The following is a 19,877-nucleotide window of genomic DNA, read 5'->3' as shown; positions in this document are numbered from 1 at the left end:
ATATTTTTTATATTATTTTTTATTTAATTTAAATACAAATATTAAAATATACTATTACTAGTTATATACCTAAGGAGACAAATGAATTAATTCTAAATATGTTTAAGAAATCTAGAACTAAAGGACATAACTTTCATACAAATAAAAGTTGATGATTAATATTATTTTTATTTTTAAATTTTATATTTGTATTTGATTTGTATTATTTATTTTATATTAACTTATTATTATTATGGTGTAATAATTACTTTTATTATTAAATTACTTTTTACTGTTAATATTATTTGTCGGTCTTTATTTTTAAGTATGACCTATTTGAAAGTCAGATTAGATTTGTTAAACTAATTAAATATTTATTTCATATTAAAAATTTAATATATGTCTAATTTCTTCCTGTACATGGGCTAATAATCCAATAGAGAATAACTTCATTAAAAGACGAGAAAAAAATTGGCCTTTATCTTTCTAATATTTTTTGAAATAGTAATGAAATTATTCATTTTGATATATAAAAAATAATCAATTTGAAAATATAATAAAAAATGAAATTTTAGATTTTTTTCATACATATCAAAGTGATGGAAAAGAAAGAATGTTAAAAAACAATTATTTGATTGATTTTGTTTCTTACTCTCCCTTAGCAGCGGGAAAGGAATCTATCGTTTATGTTTTGGAGCACAAATTATAATTTTTTAAACTTATTCAAGACATTAAACTTGTTCCATTGTTTTTTTATATGAAAACAACAAAAACCAAAAAGGAACTATTATAAAACTTGATGAAAAATTTGAATATCATGAAAAATGGCATGAAAAATGATACCTTGATCAATCAAAAAATTTGATATTATATTTATTTGTTTTTTTAATGCTTGCGTGACTTATTTTTCATGTAATGTTCATCTTACTTATAATCTTTTTTGTTCTAATATTAGTTGGATTTCATAATTAATTTTAATATAAGTGAATTTAATTTGACATATTTTACATTTTGAATTAAAGGGAAAAAAATTTCAAAATGGAAAATAATCACTTTTTTAAAAGGGAAAGATGAATCTTTTAAAGAATTAAAGGAAAAAAATGAGTTTTAGTTTTAGAAAATGAAGAACCAAAAATATATGTTAACCATGTAAGAAAACTATAATTTCTGAGAATTAAAGTCACTTATACCCAAAGCATAAGACAATAGAGAAAATAGACAAACTACATTTTATAAAAATTAATTCTAAGTTGTCTGACCTAACACTTATTATAACTTGTTAAAAAATATAATTTGTAATAAAACATATAAAGAAGACATAGAGTTAACTTTTTTAAGCTTTTTTTTTTTTAACATAACATTGACTTAGATAAGTTTTGTTGATAATTAATTTTTATTAAATAATATGATTAATCATATCAAATATTCTCTCCAATTATATTTTTTTATTCATAAAATTTAAATTCAATATCTCCCTTAAAAGAATTGAATTTAGTATTACTCAAATAAACAAGTGGTTGATTAGTAAGTTTATATATAAGCTATCATAAAAAAATGGTTATAAATTTAAGTTCATAGCTAGTCAGAATGTTAAATATTTACAATAAATAAATATATCATCTTAATACATTATAAGAAATTTAGTATAATAATACCCAAAAAAAATTATTTATATTCACATAAACATGTTAAATTTGAAAGACTTTTCAAATGAATTAAAACTTAAACTACTAATCAAATAAGCTTGTATATTTTTTTAATAGTATAATACTGGAAAAAAAAATTATATAGTACAGTTACCTCTCTTTCAGCGAGTATTAGTAATCTATAATGGACAAAAATTATAAATAAAAAACCCCAGTAATCTATAAAGAGTTTTGGTGAAGACATTTAATTTGATGTATTTTACACATGAGAATACTCTTTAACTGGTGATCTAACCGAACAATCGCATATTTCTGTTCTGCCTTCTTCTACTCAATACATTACGCGCCTCTAGTCTCGTTTCCAGGTTTGTAATAATAATAATTTTAGTTTCTTCGTTACGCCTGCGTTGTGCGTGAGAAAGTGCGCGTGGTGAAAACCATGGCTTCTCAGCTCCTGAGACGAACCTTCGGAAGTCGCATCCTTGCAAACCCTAGGGCCTTCTCCTTCTCCTCCGCTGCTTCCACTCCGATCCGCGCCACTCTCTTCCCCGGCGACGGCATCGGCCCCGAGATCGCCGAATCCGTCAAACAGGTTCCTTCTTTCTCTCATAAATCGTTGCGCCTTTTTCACATGTCTCAATTTCAATTGCTTTCGATTCTGATGCCTTCGTTCTTTTTCTTGTGTGTTTCTGATTTCTGATTTACAATAGTTGACCCCCGCGCACCTTGAAAAGTAATCATTGTTCTAGAATTTCTTGAGCGAGCCTAACTTTTTCTTTTTTTTTTAGAAATTACCTCATCCTAGAAAAACAATAATGTGTAGTTCAGGTAAATATGTTTTCTACAAAATCTAAATAATTTTTCGAGGGGGAATTCGTTTTCCCTTGAAATCATTATAACGAACACAGAGAGTGCTTTTTTTTAACCATTTGTAAAATGTTTTCGCCCTTTCGGCTTTCTAATTCTAGTTGTTGTTGACGTGCAAGTGGGTTGAATTTTGAGGATAAAACTTCTGCTTTTCATTTTGAGGGAAAAAAATGCAAATTGAGGCCTATGGTTTGATGCATAATTCCTGCGACTGCGCGTGTGCAATTATCTTTGGTGTCATGTTTTTAGCATGCAATATGTACACTGTCTTGAGCTACAGTTGCTTTTATTTATGTGTTGTTTCTCGGTATTAATAGAAAAGGGGCAGTGAATAAGACATTTATAGCAAGATAAAGTTATGGGACGGTGCTAAGGGGAGTTGCTGGGGCTAATGATTATGGTGTCAGTATCGCTATGGCTTGTGTAGTGTGTGCGAGTGATGACATGTGTATGGTTGTCAATCAATATTGCAGGATCAAAAACTTGAAAATGAATATGGACTCTTTGCCAATGACAGACTTTTTACATGTTTAACGTGGCATTTTTTTTGTTCCTAGTGATAGATATAATATGACTAACTTCTTCATTGAAGTTAAAAGATCCTTTACTGATATGCTCAAGTTTAATCTTTCTGCTGTACTTGAAATAGCTTCTTTATAATGTACTGTGATGCAGAGACAACGACACAGGCACATAGTTAAAGATTGCAGGGCATGAACACAGACACATATAGTTAAAGATTTAAGGAATAAGATTTATAGTTCATAATAGTTTAGTTTTTAAGATTTACAGTTCCTTGATATAAGTTGTATGTCCTAAGACTTGCTATTCTGTAAACCCTTCTAAAATGACATGGAGCATCATACATGTGAATACTTTCTATCCCTGGATTTCTACTAATTTCCTTGTATTGAGGATATATTGGTTTGTTTTACTTTTCTCACTTTGTCATGGCTGTGCAATCTGTTGTGTGCTCTGATAATTTCCTCTTGGTTGCTATTGAAAGTGATCATTGATCAGCATTCTGTTTGCCATATTCTTTTTCTTCTTGCTTGCTATGTTTGTTGCATGTTATGTAGATTTGTATGTTCATAGAAATTGACGTGCTTGGTTGAATTAAATCTAATGCTGTGCCAATTATTGCTGCTGTTATACTTAGATATTCCAAGCAGCTGATGTCCCAATAGAATGGGAAGAGCACTATGTAGGAACTGAAATTGACCCTAGAACCCAAAGTTTTCTGACATGGGAAAGTTTGGAATCTGTAAGGCAAAATGGGGTTGGCTTGAAAGGACCAATGGCCACCCCTATTGGAAAAGGGCATCGTTCATTAAATCTTACTCTGAGAAAAGAGCTCAATTTGTATGCCAATGTTCGACCTTGCTACAGTCTTCCAGGCTACAAAACTCGGTATGATAATGTCAATCTAATCACAATTCGTGAAAATACGGAAGGCGAGTACAGTGGACTTGAACATCAGGTAAATTTCACAACAATTTATGCACGTACTATCATCTGAATTCTGATCAATATAATTTGTTTAGCATTTTTGGGTTTCAGGTTGTGAGAGGTGTAGTAGAAAGTCTCAAAATCATTACACGTCAAGCAAGTTTAAGGGTAGCTGAGTATGCTTTTCACTATGCCAAGGCTCATGGAAGAGAGAGGGTTTCTGCCATACACAAAGCCAATATTATGCAAAAGACTGATGGCCTTTTCCTCAAGGTCCACCAATACTTACAAATGCCTAGAAATTTTTGGTCTCAAATTTTATTCATGAATTTTATTATTAATGCTTTTTGTTATTATTTCTAGTGTTGCCGTGAGGTTGCAGAGAAATATCCTGAGATAACTTATGAGGAAGTTGTCATTGACAATTGCTGCATGATGGTAATATTGGTGAACTTGATGTATGAGAAAACTGCATTTGGAAATACTTAGTATTTGGAAATTAATGATATTGGTTATTTTTCTGACCTTCCGCAGCTTGTGAAGAATCCTGCACTTTTCGATGTACTAGTGATGCCTAACCTTTATGGTGATATTATTAGTGACCTTTGTGCTGGCTTGGTTGGGGGATTGGGTTTAACACCAAGGTACTTTTTGTATTTTATCCATAGAAATGTAAAACTCTCAATTATATCGTCTGACAATATTTTATGTCTTTTGCAGCTGCAACATTGGCGAGGGAGGTATTGCACTTGCTGAGGCTGTACATGGTTCGGCACCTGATATTGCTGGAAAGGTAAGCTGTGAAAGTACTCATTTTACCTTATATTATCCGGCCTAAACCTTCTTGTGCCCTGTTGTCATGGAATGTGAATTTTTTCAAGAGATTGTTTCATACTCGTGATCAATATTTCCTTTGTAAGGAATTGGATAAAACATAGGGCAAACTTTTATACATTGGTACCACCCTAATTCAGGGTGGAAATAGGCTATGTTAGCTGATAGGCTTTGCCTAAATAAATGTTAGCCTGAGCTAACCTATTACTTATCAATATCATGGGCTTCATTTTTGGGATTGGTCTAGCTTGAAAGCCTATTTGGAGGTTTGTGTTACTTGAAAGCCTTCAACCAGGCCGAAACATTACACTTATAATTTTCAAAATATCAAATTGGTGTAGCTTTTGATTAATTATTATATTTTGTATAAACTTAAAATGAGATATTAATTTGTAACAAATTGTGTTTGATATATCAAATAATAAATAAATGGGTCTTCTTGGTAGGCAAAATAATTTTTTTAAAAAAATCCTAAGCTTTTATTTTAGCCCTCAATTAATTAAATTCTTTCTTGATAATTTTTATTTTATCTAATTTAGTCCTTTCCAGCAAGCAAGCTACCAATTTTAGTTATCCCCTTAAGAAAATTCTGTCTACAATACATATCTTCTCTTTTCCTTTTGAAAATGATCTTTATATTAGAGTTAGAGTTCTATGTATAGAGGGTTTTAGCGCAACAGTAAGGTTGTGGCCAGTGGCGGATCTATGCATGAGTGTGGGGGCAATTGTCCCCACAAGATTTTATTTTTTTATTTGTATATGGGTAATAAAACAAAATTTTGTCCCAATAAAAAAATAGGTATTGTCCTCATAAGATATTTTTTCTTAAAATGAATGCAAAATAAATATAAGAAATTAAAAAAAAAAGAATGAAGTGTTACTAATTTTACTATTTTGTACTTTTTATTTAGTTTTTTTTTCCAATATTTGGATTTTTTTGTCATGACATTATGTATTTTCTTAAAAGCATATGATATTTTTATTGTGAAAATATCAAATAAAAGATCATATTTTGGTCTTTGAATGTGTAACGAATGATAATTTAGTCTCTGAAAGAAAAAAAAATTCTGATTTAGTCCATAAACAAGTAGTATGTGTGACAATTACGTTTTATGTCCACTTAATGTCAAGTTGGTCTTTGAAAAATACTTAATATCAAAATAGTGCTTGAACACTACATCTTATTGACAAGATGTAGTTTCACACTTTTTACATATTTAATAACTAAACTAGAACTTTTGTTCTTTTAGGACTAAATTATTAATGGTTTATTCACATACAAAAAAAAATTGTTATCAGTTTACACATTTGGGAACCAAAATGGTAATGTATCAAAAAATGTTACAAACTATGTCTTACCCCACTAAGAAAATTTTCTGGATCCGCCATTGGTTGGGGCCTTGTGACTTAGTGGTTATGACTCATGAGTTCTAATAGAAAAAGCATCCTGTCTCATGGGAGTAAGGTTGCATATATCTAACCCTCCACTAATAGGTGGCAACCTAGGTCACCTCATTTTACTTACCGAGATATACTTTTGTTGTTGCTGAGCCATTTATTCTGTGTATATGTAGAATTTGGCAAATCCAACTGCTTTACTGCTAAGTGGTGTTACAATGTTGCGCCATTTGAACCTCCATGACAAAGCAGAACAGATTCAAAAAGCCATCCTGAACACAATTGCAGAAGGGAAGTACCGAACAGCTGACCTCGGTGGCAGTTCAAAGACAACTGAATTCACAAAGGCAATTATTGATCATCTTTAGATTTTGGTTTTGGAGTCAGCAAGAAATTCTTGCTTATGATTTTGATTTTCAGTCAATTTTCTATTTATTAACCCAATTAATCCGAAAGAGTGGGATTACCTCAGCTTAAAGGAAAACTCACCCATGTGTGTGACATTTTACAACCAAAGACAAGGAATGGGCAGGCTTTCAAATATTCGCTGCCCTTTCACAATGCACATTGATTGATAACCCTTGGTAGTCCGTTTTAGTATTCTTTGTCAATAATATAGTGCTAAATAAAAAACACCAGATGATGTTTCATTTGTTCATCTTTATGATCTTTCTTTGTGCAGGATATTCCAATATTATTTGCTTTATTTTTTAAAAAAAATCCTCTTTTTTTTTATTTTTTTTTTATTTTATAAGTGTGTCTTGTTCGCGCACCTTACTCCTAAGTCCTAAAGAGACAGAATTATTGGGTAATTCGCCTTCAATTCTTGCCATGGTTGGGTTTTGTATAAGTCTTTCGTATACTATTTATTCATATCTGTTTATGGTATTAATAATTTTATTTTATCTTTATACTATAAATGTACAATAGAATCTGTTTATTTAAATGTATACTATATATTCATATCTGATATCATGACAAATTTTACTTTTTTAGATAATTTTTTACTATGTACCACCAAAAAGATGATTTTTTTTATACTTTTAATAGGAAATAAATTGTGATGAAATGAAATGGATCTCTGATAAACCAAATCTGAATTTTAAAACAAATTAGCCAACGACAAAAATGAAAGATATACGTAAATTACTAAAGTTAAGTGATTCCCACATTACAAAATTTTGAAGGATCTCATTTTTTTTCCCCTTAATTTGTAACCCCACCTTGTACTTCTCACTTAAGGGCATATTTCTTTACTCAAAATAATATATATTTTCATTACCCATCTGCAAGGACTAGAATCACATTTGACTATCTGCACAGCAACATCTAGATATTGCTTTCACATTGGTTTTTGTTCTGAATGAACCAAGTGGTAGCAATGTTCTTTGAATTTTCTCTTGCTCGAAGTTATTGTGAAGATATGGGAATTTTTTTCCATTCTATAAGTTCCGAGTATGGAGTAAATGCCGGGGCAGCAACACTCTATGCCATCCTAGGCTGTCTTGGTCTTTTTATTTTTGTATCAAATAGAAGGCTAAAGTCCAAACCCACAAGTCGATCATATGACAAATCCATGATGGTAAGCTAGTTATTATTTATTATTACTACTAAGATTTAGTAGATTATAGTATATTACATTATTGATAGATTATATTATATTATATATATATATATATATATATATATATATATATATATATATATATATAATTTTTTTTTTGTCTTCGAACGTGCTCAAAAGTATTTCAAGTTTGCGGTAGGTGCTACGTGGCTACGGTAAGTTATAGCTGAAGCTGGTGGTAGGTGTTGTCTTATTAATTAACTGCCATTATAATTGCAAATTATTCTCAGTTTTTGAATTTTTTTCCCAACCTAAAATAAAATACAAATATGTTCTTTCCGTATGTTGTTGGAGGGACTTTCCGAAGACAAATAGTGATTAAAAAAGTGACAGAAAATGGTGACCCAAGATTTGAATTTTAGGGTATGGTGTGGTGTGCCATACATTTCCAGCTGAGGGCCCCAACTTGGTTGGTGGATGGATTGTGACCCCCCGGATTGGTGAGGGTAGCAGATCTAAACAAAGATATTTTTTTGGACATTATTATTTAGAAAAAAATTAAAATAAATTAATATTCTTTATATAAATACTACTACTACTCTTTAAATAATAATAATAATAATAATAAATTTTATTATAATTATTTTCCATTTTTCTAATTTTCATCACGACATAGTAGCATCTTAGTCATTAACATGAAAAAATCCTGATTATCGAGTAAAAATGTCCTTTTTGAAACTATTTGTCTTTTGTTTTTCTTTTCCAAGCATTTCTTTTAACAAAAATACAATAATTTTTCGTTGAATTAGGGAATAAATTTTAACAAAAAAAATATTACTGATCAAAATAATTTTTTTCTGAGATATTTTCAATAAGACAAATAAAAACGAGAACAATAGATTTGAATCTATTTAGGATGAGCTTATAATTTAAAAATGTTTTTATTTTTAAATTATACTTAGTTAATGGTTTGAGTTTTGATATATTTTAAACTTAAATTAAATATCAATATTTTTTTTATTATTATGTTATTGGTGTGAAATATCTTCTTTTAATCATATTTTTTATTTTTTCATTTATAAGTCCTAAATCCAATATTTTACTTTAAAAAATCCAAATTCAATAGTTGTGTTTGAACCAACAATATTTTACTAATTGGCATATTTTATTTGTTATTTAAAAATGAAGTTTAACAGACACACGTATTGTTATTATAAAATGTTATGTATTATTGTCAATCAGTTAAAGAATTTGTTTAATATAATTTTAAAAATAATTATTATAAAAAAATAACAAACTTATCGTAACGGTATGAAAAACATTTACACTATATTATTTATTCTTAAAAATGAGCTTATATTGTAATAAATTTCTGTAATGCTACTGCTTTTTAAATTATAAAAAAAACATTTCGACATTTCCATATTTTATTTTCAAATTAGGAAATCATAAATATGCACAACATGATATTAATTATATCTACTACAGTGTTACTATTTTATACTTATACAGAAGATGAAAATTAATCTTTGTCAACTAGTAATACTTTAATTCACTCACTGTCACTAGTGTAATAGTACAAAACTTACTAAAAAATTAAACTCAATAAATTTTCTATTAATTTTGTTTTTGTTGTCAAATATACCAACAATTTAAGCCACCCGAAACAAGTGTAATAAAATCCAAAGAAACGTAAGAATCTCACAGGTCGTAATAAAAAACAATAACCACCAATAGTCCACAGTTCAATACCATAAAGACGGGTAACCCAAAAACGAAAAAAAAAAAAAAAAAGTGTGAAAGCGCCTATAAAAGAAAACCATTTCTTTGTTCACTATTTGTGTAGATCTGCATCTGATTCGTTCGTTCACTTTCACTTTACCAACTCCTAACAATTTCTCTCTGTTTCCTTCTTCACCGCATCAATGGAGTTGGACGGCGTTCTCCTCGGCATGTGCAACCCTCTCCTCGACATCTCTGCCGTCGTCGACGACGCTTTCTTGCAAAAGTATTACTGCCTCACATTTTTTTCTCTCTTTCTTTTGTTACTATTATTAATTATTCTTAATAATGTCATGAGTATTGAGTAGTATATTACTATTTTGAGCTTAGAACTATGAAGAAGAGTGCTAATTAGGTTTATTGCGTGATTGATTTGTGAATCTGAAAAAAATATAAATATAAATACGAAACGAGACGGATCAGATCTAACGTGTTATGGTTATGTATTTGTGTGACAGATACGGTATCAAGTTGAACGATGCGATTCTCGCTGAGGATAAGCACAAACCTATGTAAGATTTTTTCTCTTCTCTATTAGTATATATGTATTTGCGTGCCTAACTTAATGTTACGATTAGCTTAAAAATAGAAAATGAAAACATAGTTAAGTTAAAAGCTCTTATAATAGTTAGATCAGTTTTTCGGGAAGAAAAGTTAAACACAAACAAAAAAAAGTTAGACTAACTGGAGTGAGAGTTTATGTAAAGTAAGAAAGTTGTTACGCATTGATGCTTGATTTGAAGTGGACCGAGTTTGAGAGATTCTTTCATTAAAATTTATGGATTCATGCACTTTTACTTTTTTTACTTCACACTGTACACTTTATCATGTGTCGGTATAACTTAAAATATGGAAAATAAATTATATTTTTTAAAAAATGTTTGTAAAATTAAAAAGTAATTATTATTATTAATTAATTTTTTATTTAAAAGAAGCGAATCCGAACATAGGCAATTACTTTTCTCAAAACTAATAAAACAATAGCTTTTGAAGAAAAGAAAGAAATGTTGTACTATAGTAGTACCGCATCTTAATAATTCTCTTTATAAAGGTAGTATAAAATGTGGAAAGTAAATCTATGTAATATATTGGAAACATAAAAGCATTAAATGCATTTTTCATTTAATTATTAGGGAAACTTATACGAAGATTTAGAACTATTCTACCTTTCCCAGTCATATATAAAGTATCAATGTTTATTGTCTAAAAACATGAGAGACAAAGGAATTTGTGTTAGTTGTTTGACGGTTTTATTAACCTACTGTTATTCTGTTACTGTGAGTGTGGCATGTTCCTAATTTCATAAACATACTAATATGATTTGGTTCTTGTCCTTGGGATGTATGAAACTGTTATACCCTTTCTCATCCGTTTTGCTGTCTGCCTATGCTTTGTGCTAGAATGTTGTTAAGGAAAATCTCAACTTTTAGCTAATTATTTTACTAAATACTCGACGTGTATATTTTCTTAGAAAATTTGTAAATTAAGAACTTGATGTAATAATTGGATATTCAACTTCCAGTTCTGGAAAGATTTTTAGCTTTCTCTCACTAAATTCTTTTCGAGCTAGTACTTTAATAGCAGGATATTTTCTTTTAAGACAAGATATTTTTTTCATATGATCCTATAATCATTTCAGGTATGAAGAATTGGCTAACAATCCTAATGTGGAGTACATTGCTGGAGGTAATACACTTGTTCTGAATTATTGAATCTCACGTCACAGATTCCGGCTTTACTAATTAATATCATGAAAATGCTGACAAAGAGAGGTGGAAAAAAAGAGGTGGAAGTGCACATTTCATAATGATGATTTCTATAATTTCCTTTTTGGCAGGTGCTACTCAGAATTCAATCAGGGTTGCTCAGGTATGCACTTTCTTTTATATGTTGTAAGCTGAGTCTGGAGTAGTTGTGTTACTTGTGTAGTTAATTATTTGCCTTCACTTCATAATAGTGGATGCTTCAAGCACCAGGTGCCACAAGTTACATAGGTTGCATAGGAAAGGACAAATTTGGAGAGGAGATGAAGAAGAAATGTACACTTGATGGTGTAAAGGTAAGTTTAATCTTGTGATTTGGCTTCTCCTTTCTTTGTGATAAGCTACTCTGTGCCTGACCTTTAGAATACCATTTCTGAAATTGACTTTATTCATTCAACAATCAGGTTAACTATTATGAAATCGACAATACACCTACTGGAACTTGTGCTGTTTGTGTGGTTGGCGGTGAAAGGTCAGATGATCAAACTTTCCTTGACTGTTTTATTCTACTTATTATATGACTCAATAATAATTATATTTTATACTTCTTTTTAATAGTATACTTCTTCAGCTTAACATAATACTTGATTGCAAAGCAATTATTTGAAGTCTTCTATTTGATTGCATCTAAATATAGGTCCCTTGTTGCCAACTTATCAGCTGCAAATTGCTATAAGTCTGAGCATTTGACGAGACCGGAAAATTGGGCATTAGGTATATTGTTGATATTGGCTCTCTTTCTCTCTCATACCTGAATATTTCAGATGACTGACATTTTGTTATTGTGTGTTTGTTTTTTCAATAGTTGAAAAGGCCAAGTATTTCTACATTTCTGGCTTTTTCCTCACTGTATCTCCTGATTCCATACAATTAGTTGCTGAACATGCAGCTGCAAATAACAAGGTTAGATATGATTTGAACTTGGCATTCCTGTTTTACTAGCAGTTTCTGAGATTAGTTGTTCTATTCCTGTATGCAGTTCTTCATGATGAACCTTTCTGCCCCATTTATCTGTGAGTTCTTCAAGGATGCACTGAATAAAGTTCTGCCGTAAGGATCCTTCTCTGTTAAATTCAAAGAAAGAAAATTTTACATATTGATCTTAATAATGTCCATTTTGGGATTCAGATATATGGACTACGTTTTTGGTAATGAGACTGAAGCAAGAACATTTTCTAAAGCTCAAGGCTGGGAGGTAATCATTAATTAGCAGATCTGAAGGCCTGCAGTTTTGGTTTTTAAGTTTTAATTTGTTATGTATTTTGACTTTTTTCCTATTGTCCTATTGATTAGACTGATAATGTTGAGGAAATAGCTTTGAAGATTTCTCAGTTGCCAAAGGCATCGGAAACACATAAAAGGATTACGGTTATCACCCAAGGTGCAGATCCTGTTTGCGTTGCCGAGGATGGAAAAGTGAAAATTTACCCCGTGATACCGTTACCTAAAGAGAAATTAGTTGACACAAATGGAGCAGGTACACAGCCATATTGCTTTTAGTATGTAAATGTTAGACAAAGTTATATGTGCAGTTGAGTTTATGGACAATTAGTCTGCTCATAAAATTCGTGGAAGTTATAATTTTCACTCTGTATGTATTGTTTTTTTAATTCTTCACTCTAAAATAAGAGTTGTCTTTAAAAAACTAATACAAAATATCTGTTGTTTTACATTACCCGGAAAATAATTGTTTTTTTTTTTTTGAAAGATTTGAATAATCCCCCTTGCTAAAATGCTTTGAATAGTAGATCATAGTCATGCAACCAATATGTAAAAGCAATTATGTTATTTATGATTCTTGAGGAGTTGCCAAGAATATAGATATTGCATCTTGGTAGTGGCAAGCTAGATTCGAATTTTGTCTATTCTAAATGTTTGTGGAAACTTAAAAATTTGTATGCTTATATTCTTTTGTTCTTGCAGGAGATGCTTTTGTTGGAGGATTTCTTTCACAATTGGTTAAGCATAAGCCCATTGAAGAATGCATTAGAGCTGGGTGTTATGCAGCCAATGTTATCATCCAAAGGCCTGGCTGCACATACCCACCGACGCCTGATTTTCATTGAGTGATTCCTCTTTTTCTGTTACTGCTATGAATTTTTTTCTTTTTATCATTGAGAAGGATTTTAATAGCCACACTCTAACTGGTGTGGGGTTTTTTAACCCCCCGGCTAGGGAAAACAGCGTGAAAAAGTTGCAGCAAGAGATAAAACTTGAATAAGTTCATATATTTGAAGTCCGATCAAGCATCAATTCTCATATTGCTGTTTGTGATCTTTTTTCATTTTCATTTTTTCCACCTTTTCTTCTTTTTATTACAGTTTATGCTGTATTTGTACCCCTATCAAGGCACATGTATCTTAATTATGCTGTTTGTTATCCTGTCTTTCTTTTTCCTACTATCACTTATTTTCTTAGATAGTACTACTATAATATATAACTTGTTTTGGATTTCGTAATTGTGCTTACTGCGGCTAAAAAAACAGTTTTAAAATAACTATTTATATAAAACTTGTTCAGTTTTACAGTTATAATTATTTTAAATAACTTATTTTTAAACACCGGTTAAATAATTTTAAAGTCTAATTTGAAAATGAAGAAAGACCACAAACGTATAATCTAAACACACCCTACTCCTCCGTTTGGTTAAGTGGAAATAGAGGATGGGAATATAGGGGAAAAGGAGAAAGTTAAAAAATTAATGTGAGTGTCACACATTTTATATTATTTTAACTTATTTTTTTATATTTATTTAATTTATTCTTCTCATGTCTATCCAACAGAGTATAAGTTTAAACTTCACTTCAAAATAAAATAAGAAAGACTTTGTCTTATTTCATTTATTCAAATGAGTCTAATTTTAATTTTAAATCCATATTTTAATAGGTGATTGGTAAAAAACCGTGACTACTTTTGATTTGCTTACTTCTTTGTTCTTCCATTTACTCATTCAATGTATTTAACTTAAATTTCCTAAAATAGAGTATTTTTATTTTATTTTTTAGAGACTTTTTTGTTTTAGTCACTTGTAAAATTTAAAGCTTAAGTTTTGCTGTCAAATAAGATAGGGAACTGATGTCATAACATCTAAAAGTTATTAGTTCATTGATTTATTATATTATTAAGAAGTTTGATAGGATAATTACATGTAAATTTTTTTATAAATTATATTTTTAAATTCTTCATCAACTAATATTTAAAAATTACAGTTGAGCTTAAATATAACAATCGAGTGAACTGCTAAAGCATATTGTCATATTGATCTCTTCAATTTGGGGAAAAAGTATTCAACTTCCTTAAACTTTTTTTTTATTTTACAAATAAACATCCTAAAGTTTTATTTTTCCTAATTAATCTTAAATTTGATCTCTTTTGCAAATAGGTACCATAATCTTTAATTTCGTTTCAAACAATCCTTAAACTTTATTTTTTTTCCAGACACATAAATTTCAATCTCATTTCAATTTTTTTTTGTAGACAATTTCATCTCGATTTATTCCTAAAATTTACCCCTTTCATGAATATTTTCTTATATTAAATTGGGGTTAAATTATTAACAAAAAAATGTCATCTGTTTATTTATTTCATCTCAACTATTTATTAGTTTTGTTTTTATAAATCACTTTTCCAAACTTTAAAACATAATAAAATTTAGAATTAAAAAATCAAATATTTTTTTATTGATGTTATTATTTCTCCTTTTTTATATAATTTTTCTACATTCGTATTCCTTATATTTTAAATGTGAAAAAATGAGTTGTAAAAAAATAATGAATGACTAACATGTAAGATATATAACTTAAAAAAAAACTATTTGTAAAAAGGAAAAAAATTAAAAAATTAAATTGAAATGAAATTAAAATTCAAGATGTTTATTTATAAAAAAAATAGTTAAAGTTTCAATATATTTATAATAAATTTAAAGGTTAATTAAGACAAAATTAAAGATTAGGATGTCTATTTTCAAAAGGAATCAAGTTTAGGGAAATTTAATGCTCTTTACCCCATTAATTTTAAAGTTTATACTATTCGGTTTCATAAGAAAAAAATTAATATTATTTGGTAAGTAAATTTGAAGTACTGTTTCATACTATATTTTATATTGGATTCACTTTGATAGTTGCACATATGTCACATGGCTGATGCGATAATAACATAATAATGGGTCATGCTCTAACACCAAGAATAAGATATGCTTGAAGATCCAATCATTAGTCTATATATTATATTCAGCCGTTGTTTTGATTTGTTAGTTGATTGAATTATTCGATAACCTTATAGTTGGTCATGAATATATAGACATACTACAGAGTTTTTTTTTAAAAAAAAAAGAAAAATGTCAGCCTATATATATATAAATTCAGCCAAATAGCAATCTAAATATAACTGATGAGGATGTTCTGGAACATTATATTTTATGTTTGAGGGATGAAATAATTGTCCAGCAACTATCTTTTTGTATAATTAAGAAAGAGTTTTGGGAGAAGAAAGATATTTTTTGCCCGGACAATTAATTTGATTATTTTTGTCGACACAGGGTATTAATATTAAGTTCTATGTTTACTTGGATATTGCAGGGGTTCACCTCTATTTCTCTCACAGTCTCACTTTCTTATTAATTTTTTATAATAATTATTTTAGAAGTTATACTTATAATAAATTTTAACTATTGATGATAATAAAAAAATTAGTAATGTTAATTTTACGACTTTCATCTTTTGATTTTAAAATATATTTAATATTGATCTAATCTTCAATTTTATATGCTTATTTCTTTTATTTTTATATTTTAATTAACCAAATTATTTTTATAATTTTTTAAATAAGTATGTTAGGCCTAAAGTTTAATTTGACCAAAATAAAATATGTAAAATTAAGAATTGAACTAAGATTACTGATTTTTTAAAATAAAAGGATTAAAATTACAAAAAAAATGCATTTTAGCTTAAATGTTTTAGAAAAAATACACATTGACAATGCAAAATAATTTTATAATGTCATCAAATAAAAAAACACATAATATATGATAAACTTGTTTACTTTTATAACAACTAGCATATCTTAAAAGTCATATCAATTATGATTTTTTATTAGTTGACATTATGAATTTGTTTTATAGTATTAGTGCATAATTATTAAACTCTAACTTTTTAAAAATCAATGGTTGATTGGAGTGAAAAGTTAGTTAATTGAAAGAGATAAAAATTAATGATCTACTTCAAATGTATAAAATTATGACTTGTTTGATATAGAGGAAAGAAATAGGATAAATAAAAATAAAATATGAATAAAAATAGGTGAGAAATAAATTTTAAATTAAATATATTTGATTGAAGAGAAATAATATTTTTTTTTTATAATTTGAAGAGAAATAGATAAGAGATGAGAAGAGAAATGAATAAAAATAAATGAAAAATAATACAAGTAAATCTATCATCTTTAAATCTATTATCCCTCTTTCTCCCTCATATATATATATATATATATATATATGCATTTGTTTATCCTTCTTTTAAATATCAAGACTATCCCCCACACATGTAGTTTTAGGTTAAGATACATTTTTAGTTTTTTATGTTTTAGATTATATTTAGTTTGATTCTTTTATGTTTTAAAGAATTTAATTTAGTTTTTTATACTTTTAAAATGAGTCAAAATTGTTCTTCCAAAAATAATGATTATTTTTTTATCTTGGACACAATTTTGAGTCTTTTCTAGATTAATTTGAGACCTCAAAGTTATTTGTATTAGATTTACTTACATAAAAATTATGAAACACAACTGATGTTCAAATTAACAAAGGGTCAAACTTGGTGAAAATCACATGAAAAATAAGTCTTACAAGCAACTAGAAACAAATTTAATATTAGATTTTTTAATTATTTAGTTGTTTGTTGAATTCATTTTTCACATGATTTTTATTATGTTTATACCCTTTCATGTATATGAATTTAATGGAACAAATTTTACTTCTCAAAGTTGTCACCCTAGGGTTCAAAATCGAAAATGATCATTATTCTAGAAAGACTATTTTGACTCACTTTGAAAACATAAATGACTAAATTAAACCTTTTAAAACATAAATAATCAAATTAAATATAATCTAAAACAGAGAGGAAAAGAAGTGTATTTTAGCCTAATTTTTACTATTTTTATTTTATTTATTTATTTTCTCTTACTACTGTCTTATTTTTAAATTAAAAAGAAAAAAATGAAATAGGGGGAAAGGGACAAGTGATAGGAGATACTGCTTACATTACAAGCCTTTCTGACTTCTCCACTCTTAAATGTGCCATACCTAGTCATTATTAAAGCACTAATTTTGCTGGCTCTATAACATTATTTTAGTAACGTTTTCGAAAGCTGGTTTTGACTTGCCCAATTTTCCAACTCTAAATCTCGTGCTCGTATTTAAATCAAAAAAATTATAAATAAGGACATGTTTGAATATACACTCATTAATAAATATTTATAAGAGAAGAAAATAAATAAAAAATATACAAATCAAACTTATTTCACAAGTTAAAATAAACTTTTGGAAGAAAGGTTCTATAAAAATTGAAGTGTATGAGTTGATTATATTTTATAGGAAAAATCTAATTATTACTATTTTTTGTGTAAGACTTATTAAAAACCTTATGCAAAGGGCTTGAATCCTCTCTCTTCTTGAATTGATGAATTGCATCAGTGAGCTAAATGACACTTAATTATGCCTCAACCTACTTACAACATAGTATTAATTATATATATATATATATATATATATATATATATATATATATGGATGGCTACATATCAGCATAGTTAGAACTTAGAACTAAGAATTTCAACAGCAAGGAAAGAAACTAAAGAATGTTCCAAAAGTGCAATTCCTCAAAGACACAGACACACTCGTTGGTTCTGTGGGGAGCTAGCACATCGAAGTACACTAAGGAAGAGGTGTTCATCACAGGGAATGCAGAGTTTTGAATCAGCAATAAAGTCATACTCTTCCTGAGCTTGATCCAACAAGGCCCTGAAGAGTGGATGGTGGAGCAATGAAACCTTGATCACATATCTCTTGTGGTTTTCTCCCACATACACAACCAAGTGACCCTTTGGAACATCACTTGGAATGTTGGAGCAAGCTTCATGCAAAGAAGAAGACCACAAAGCCCATTCACAACAGTCCTCACAAGATATGCACTTGTTTAGGCACATTTTCTTGCACTTGTTAAGGCACCCTCTAAGAAATCTTGACTTCATAGTTACTTTAGAGAGAGAGGGAGTAGTGAAAAAGTGAATGAGAGAGAAAGGAATAGGATTAAAAGTGCAGTGAGTACTTGAGATCGAAAGTGATAAGGTATATATAATTGTGGCATGGGAAGAACCTATGGTCTGGAGCATTAAATGGTTGACATGATTGGTAGCCTATGCTATTTGCTACTAATTTAATTATGGGGATCAACATTTATATATTATTCAAATGTGCCAGTTATTGATTATAGTTGCTGACTTTGTTAGAACTATATATATATATATATATATATGATACGAAACTGTACGACATGCATGGCAATTGGCAATGATTTTAAGATATAATATATATAAAATATCATTCATATATATGGCTGATTAATTAACATCAATCCTAGGAAGTAAGGACTCTGTCCTTCTCTGCAATTCTCAAAGGGGTGGTGCTTAATCACTGTTTCTTTTCCAACTTCCAAGTTCTCCTCAATGTTATATATGTAAGACCCCACAAAGATAAGATATGCAAAAGGGGGTGGGATAAGTTTCTTGGAGAAAGTGCAAGCCCACTTATTTCTAATACATAGGTATGGATAAAAGATACAACACTTTCTTTAGATTCAGAGAAGGGCTAGCTTCAACTTTTTTGAATGGCAATCGTTGAAAAAATGTTGTACTGTCAAGTATTTTGTACTGTCAAGTATTAAAAGTCTACAATACAATTGGTTTAGTGCCACAAAATGGATCATATATATTTAAATATGTGATAATGTGATTGTGTGCATACTGGTGCTTATGGATTTGAGATCTGCTCAGGAAGTGGAGCTATGTGGTTATCAATGATTTCATATTAATCTTTTATATTGTGGGGGGATGAGCTAGTTTGTAATTAATTAGCCACTTTTTATGTGTAATGCATTAATGCTAATGTCCCTATCAATTTTCAGTGCCCTTTTCCTTGTTGGGATATGAATTAATTTTTCCCTTTTGGATTGATCTTAGCTCACTACTTACATATCTTAAATTATCTTAAATTTATGCATGTTGGCTAAAGCATTGTTTTTCTAAGGACTAAAAAGAGGGTACTATCCGTACAAAACAAGACATAAACTTTCCTAGCTAGTTGCTACATGCTGTTGCAAATGGATTTGGGATAAGTTTCACTGTTCCCTCCATAGCTCGCAGGAGCACAGGAAATGGGCTACGTATTGCAAAAGGGATGGAAGGAAATATCAAATATCTTTGGTTGCAGAGTGGAGAATGGAACTTACAGTTCTTCACACTGAAAACTTTGACCACATGTAGATGTGACATCTTTGATTTGATTCCCTTACTATGTTTCCTCATAACGGATCTTTAGAAAAC

General features: G+C 29.1%; 3 protein-coding genes across 3 annotated transcripts; 2 read left to right on the top strand and 1 right to left on the bottom strand.

Moving 5' to 3' along the window:
* Positions 1–1,852: 1,852 nt before the first annotated feature.
* On the top strand, positions 1,853–6,831 carry LOC100811326 (isocitrate dehydrogenase [NAD] catalytic subunit 5, mitochondrial). The gene is made up of 7 exons (XM_003542507.5): positions 1,853–2,217; positions 3,652–3,972; positions 4,053–4,214; positions 4,305–4,379; positions 4,476–4,585; positions 4,662–4,734; positions 6,350–6,831. The coding sequence occupies exons 1-7, from the start codon at positions 2,065–2,067 to the stop codon at positions 6,539–6,541; spliced, it is 1,086 nt and encodes a 361-aa protein (XP_003542555.1). The 5' UTR covers positions 1,853–2,064; the 3' UTR covers positions 6,542–6,831.
* Positions 6,832–9,577: 2,746 nt separating this feature from the next.
* LOC100801737 (adenosine kinase 2-like) lies at positions 9,578–13,661 on the top strand. Its single transcript, NM_001255765.2, is given in 12 exon segments — positions 9,578–9,745; positions 9,978–10,031; positions 11,159–11,205; positions 11,357–11,388; positions 11,477–11,578; positions 11,687–11,754; positions 11,920–11,996; positions 12,088–12,185; positions 12,262–12,332; positions 12,411–12,477; positions 12,576–12,759; positions 13,206–13,661. Coding segments are annotated over 12 exon segments (1,026 nt in total). The 5' UTR covers positions 9,578–9,662; the 3' UTR covers positions 13,349–13,661.
* A 4,192-nt stretch (positions 13,662–17,853) lies between these two features.
* Positions 17,854–18,615, bottom strand: LOC100812927 (indole-3-acetic acid-induced protein ARG7). The gene has a single exon (XM_003541378.5). The coding sequence runs from the start codon at positions 18,525–18,527 to the stop codon at positions 18,156–18,158; it is 372 nt and encodes a 123-aa protein (XP_003541426.3). The 5' UTR covers positions 18,528–18,615; the 3' UTR covers positions 17,854–18,155.
* Between the last annotated feature and the right edge of the window lie 1,262 nt (positions 18,616–19,877).

The sequence above is a fragment of the Glycine max genome, chromosome 13 (genome assembly GCF_000004515.6).
Source record: "Glycine max cultivar Williams 82 chromosome 13, Glycine_max_v4.0, whole genome shotgun sequence".
NCBI classification, from domain to species: domain Eukaryota; kingdom Viridiplantae; phylum Streptophyta; class Magnoliopsida; order Fabales; family Fabaceae; genus Glycine; species Glycine max.
The sequence above is the reverse complement of the archived record's forward strand: the minus strand, read 5'-3'. Positions and strand labels throughout refer to the sequence as shown.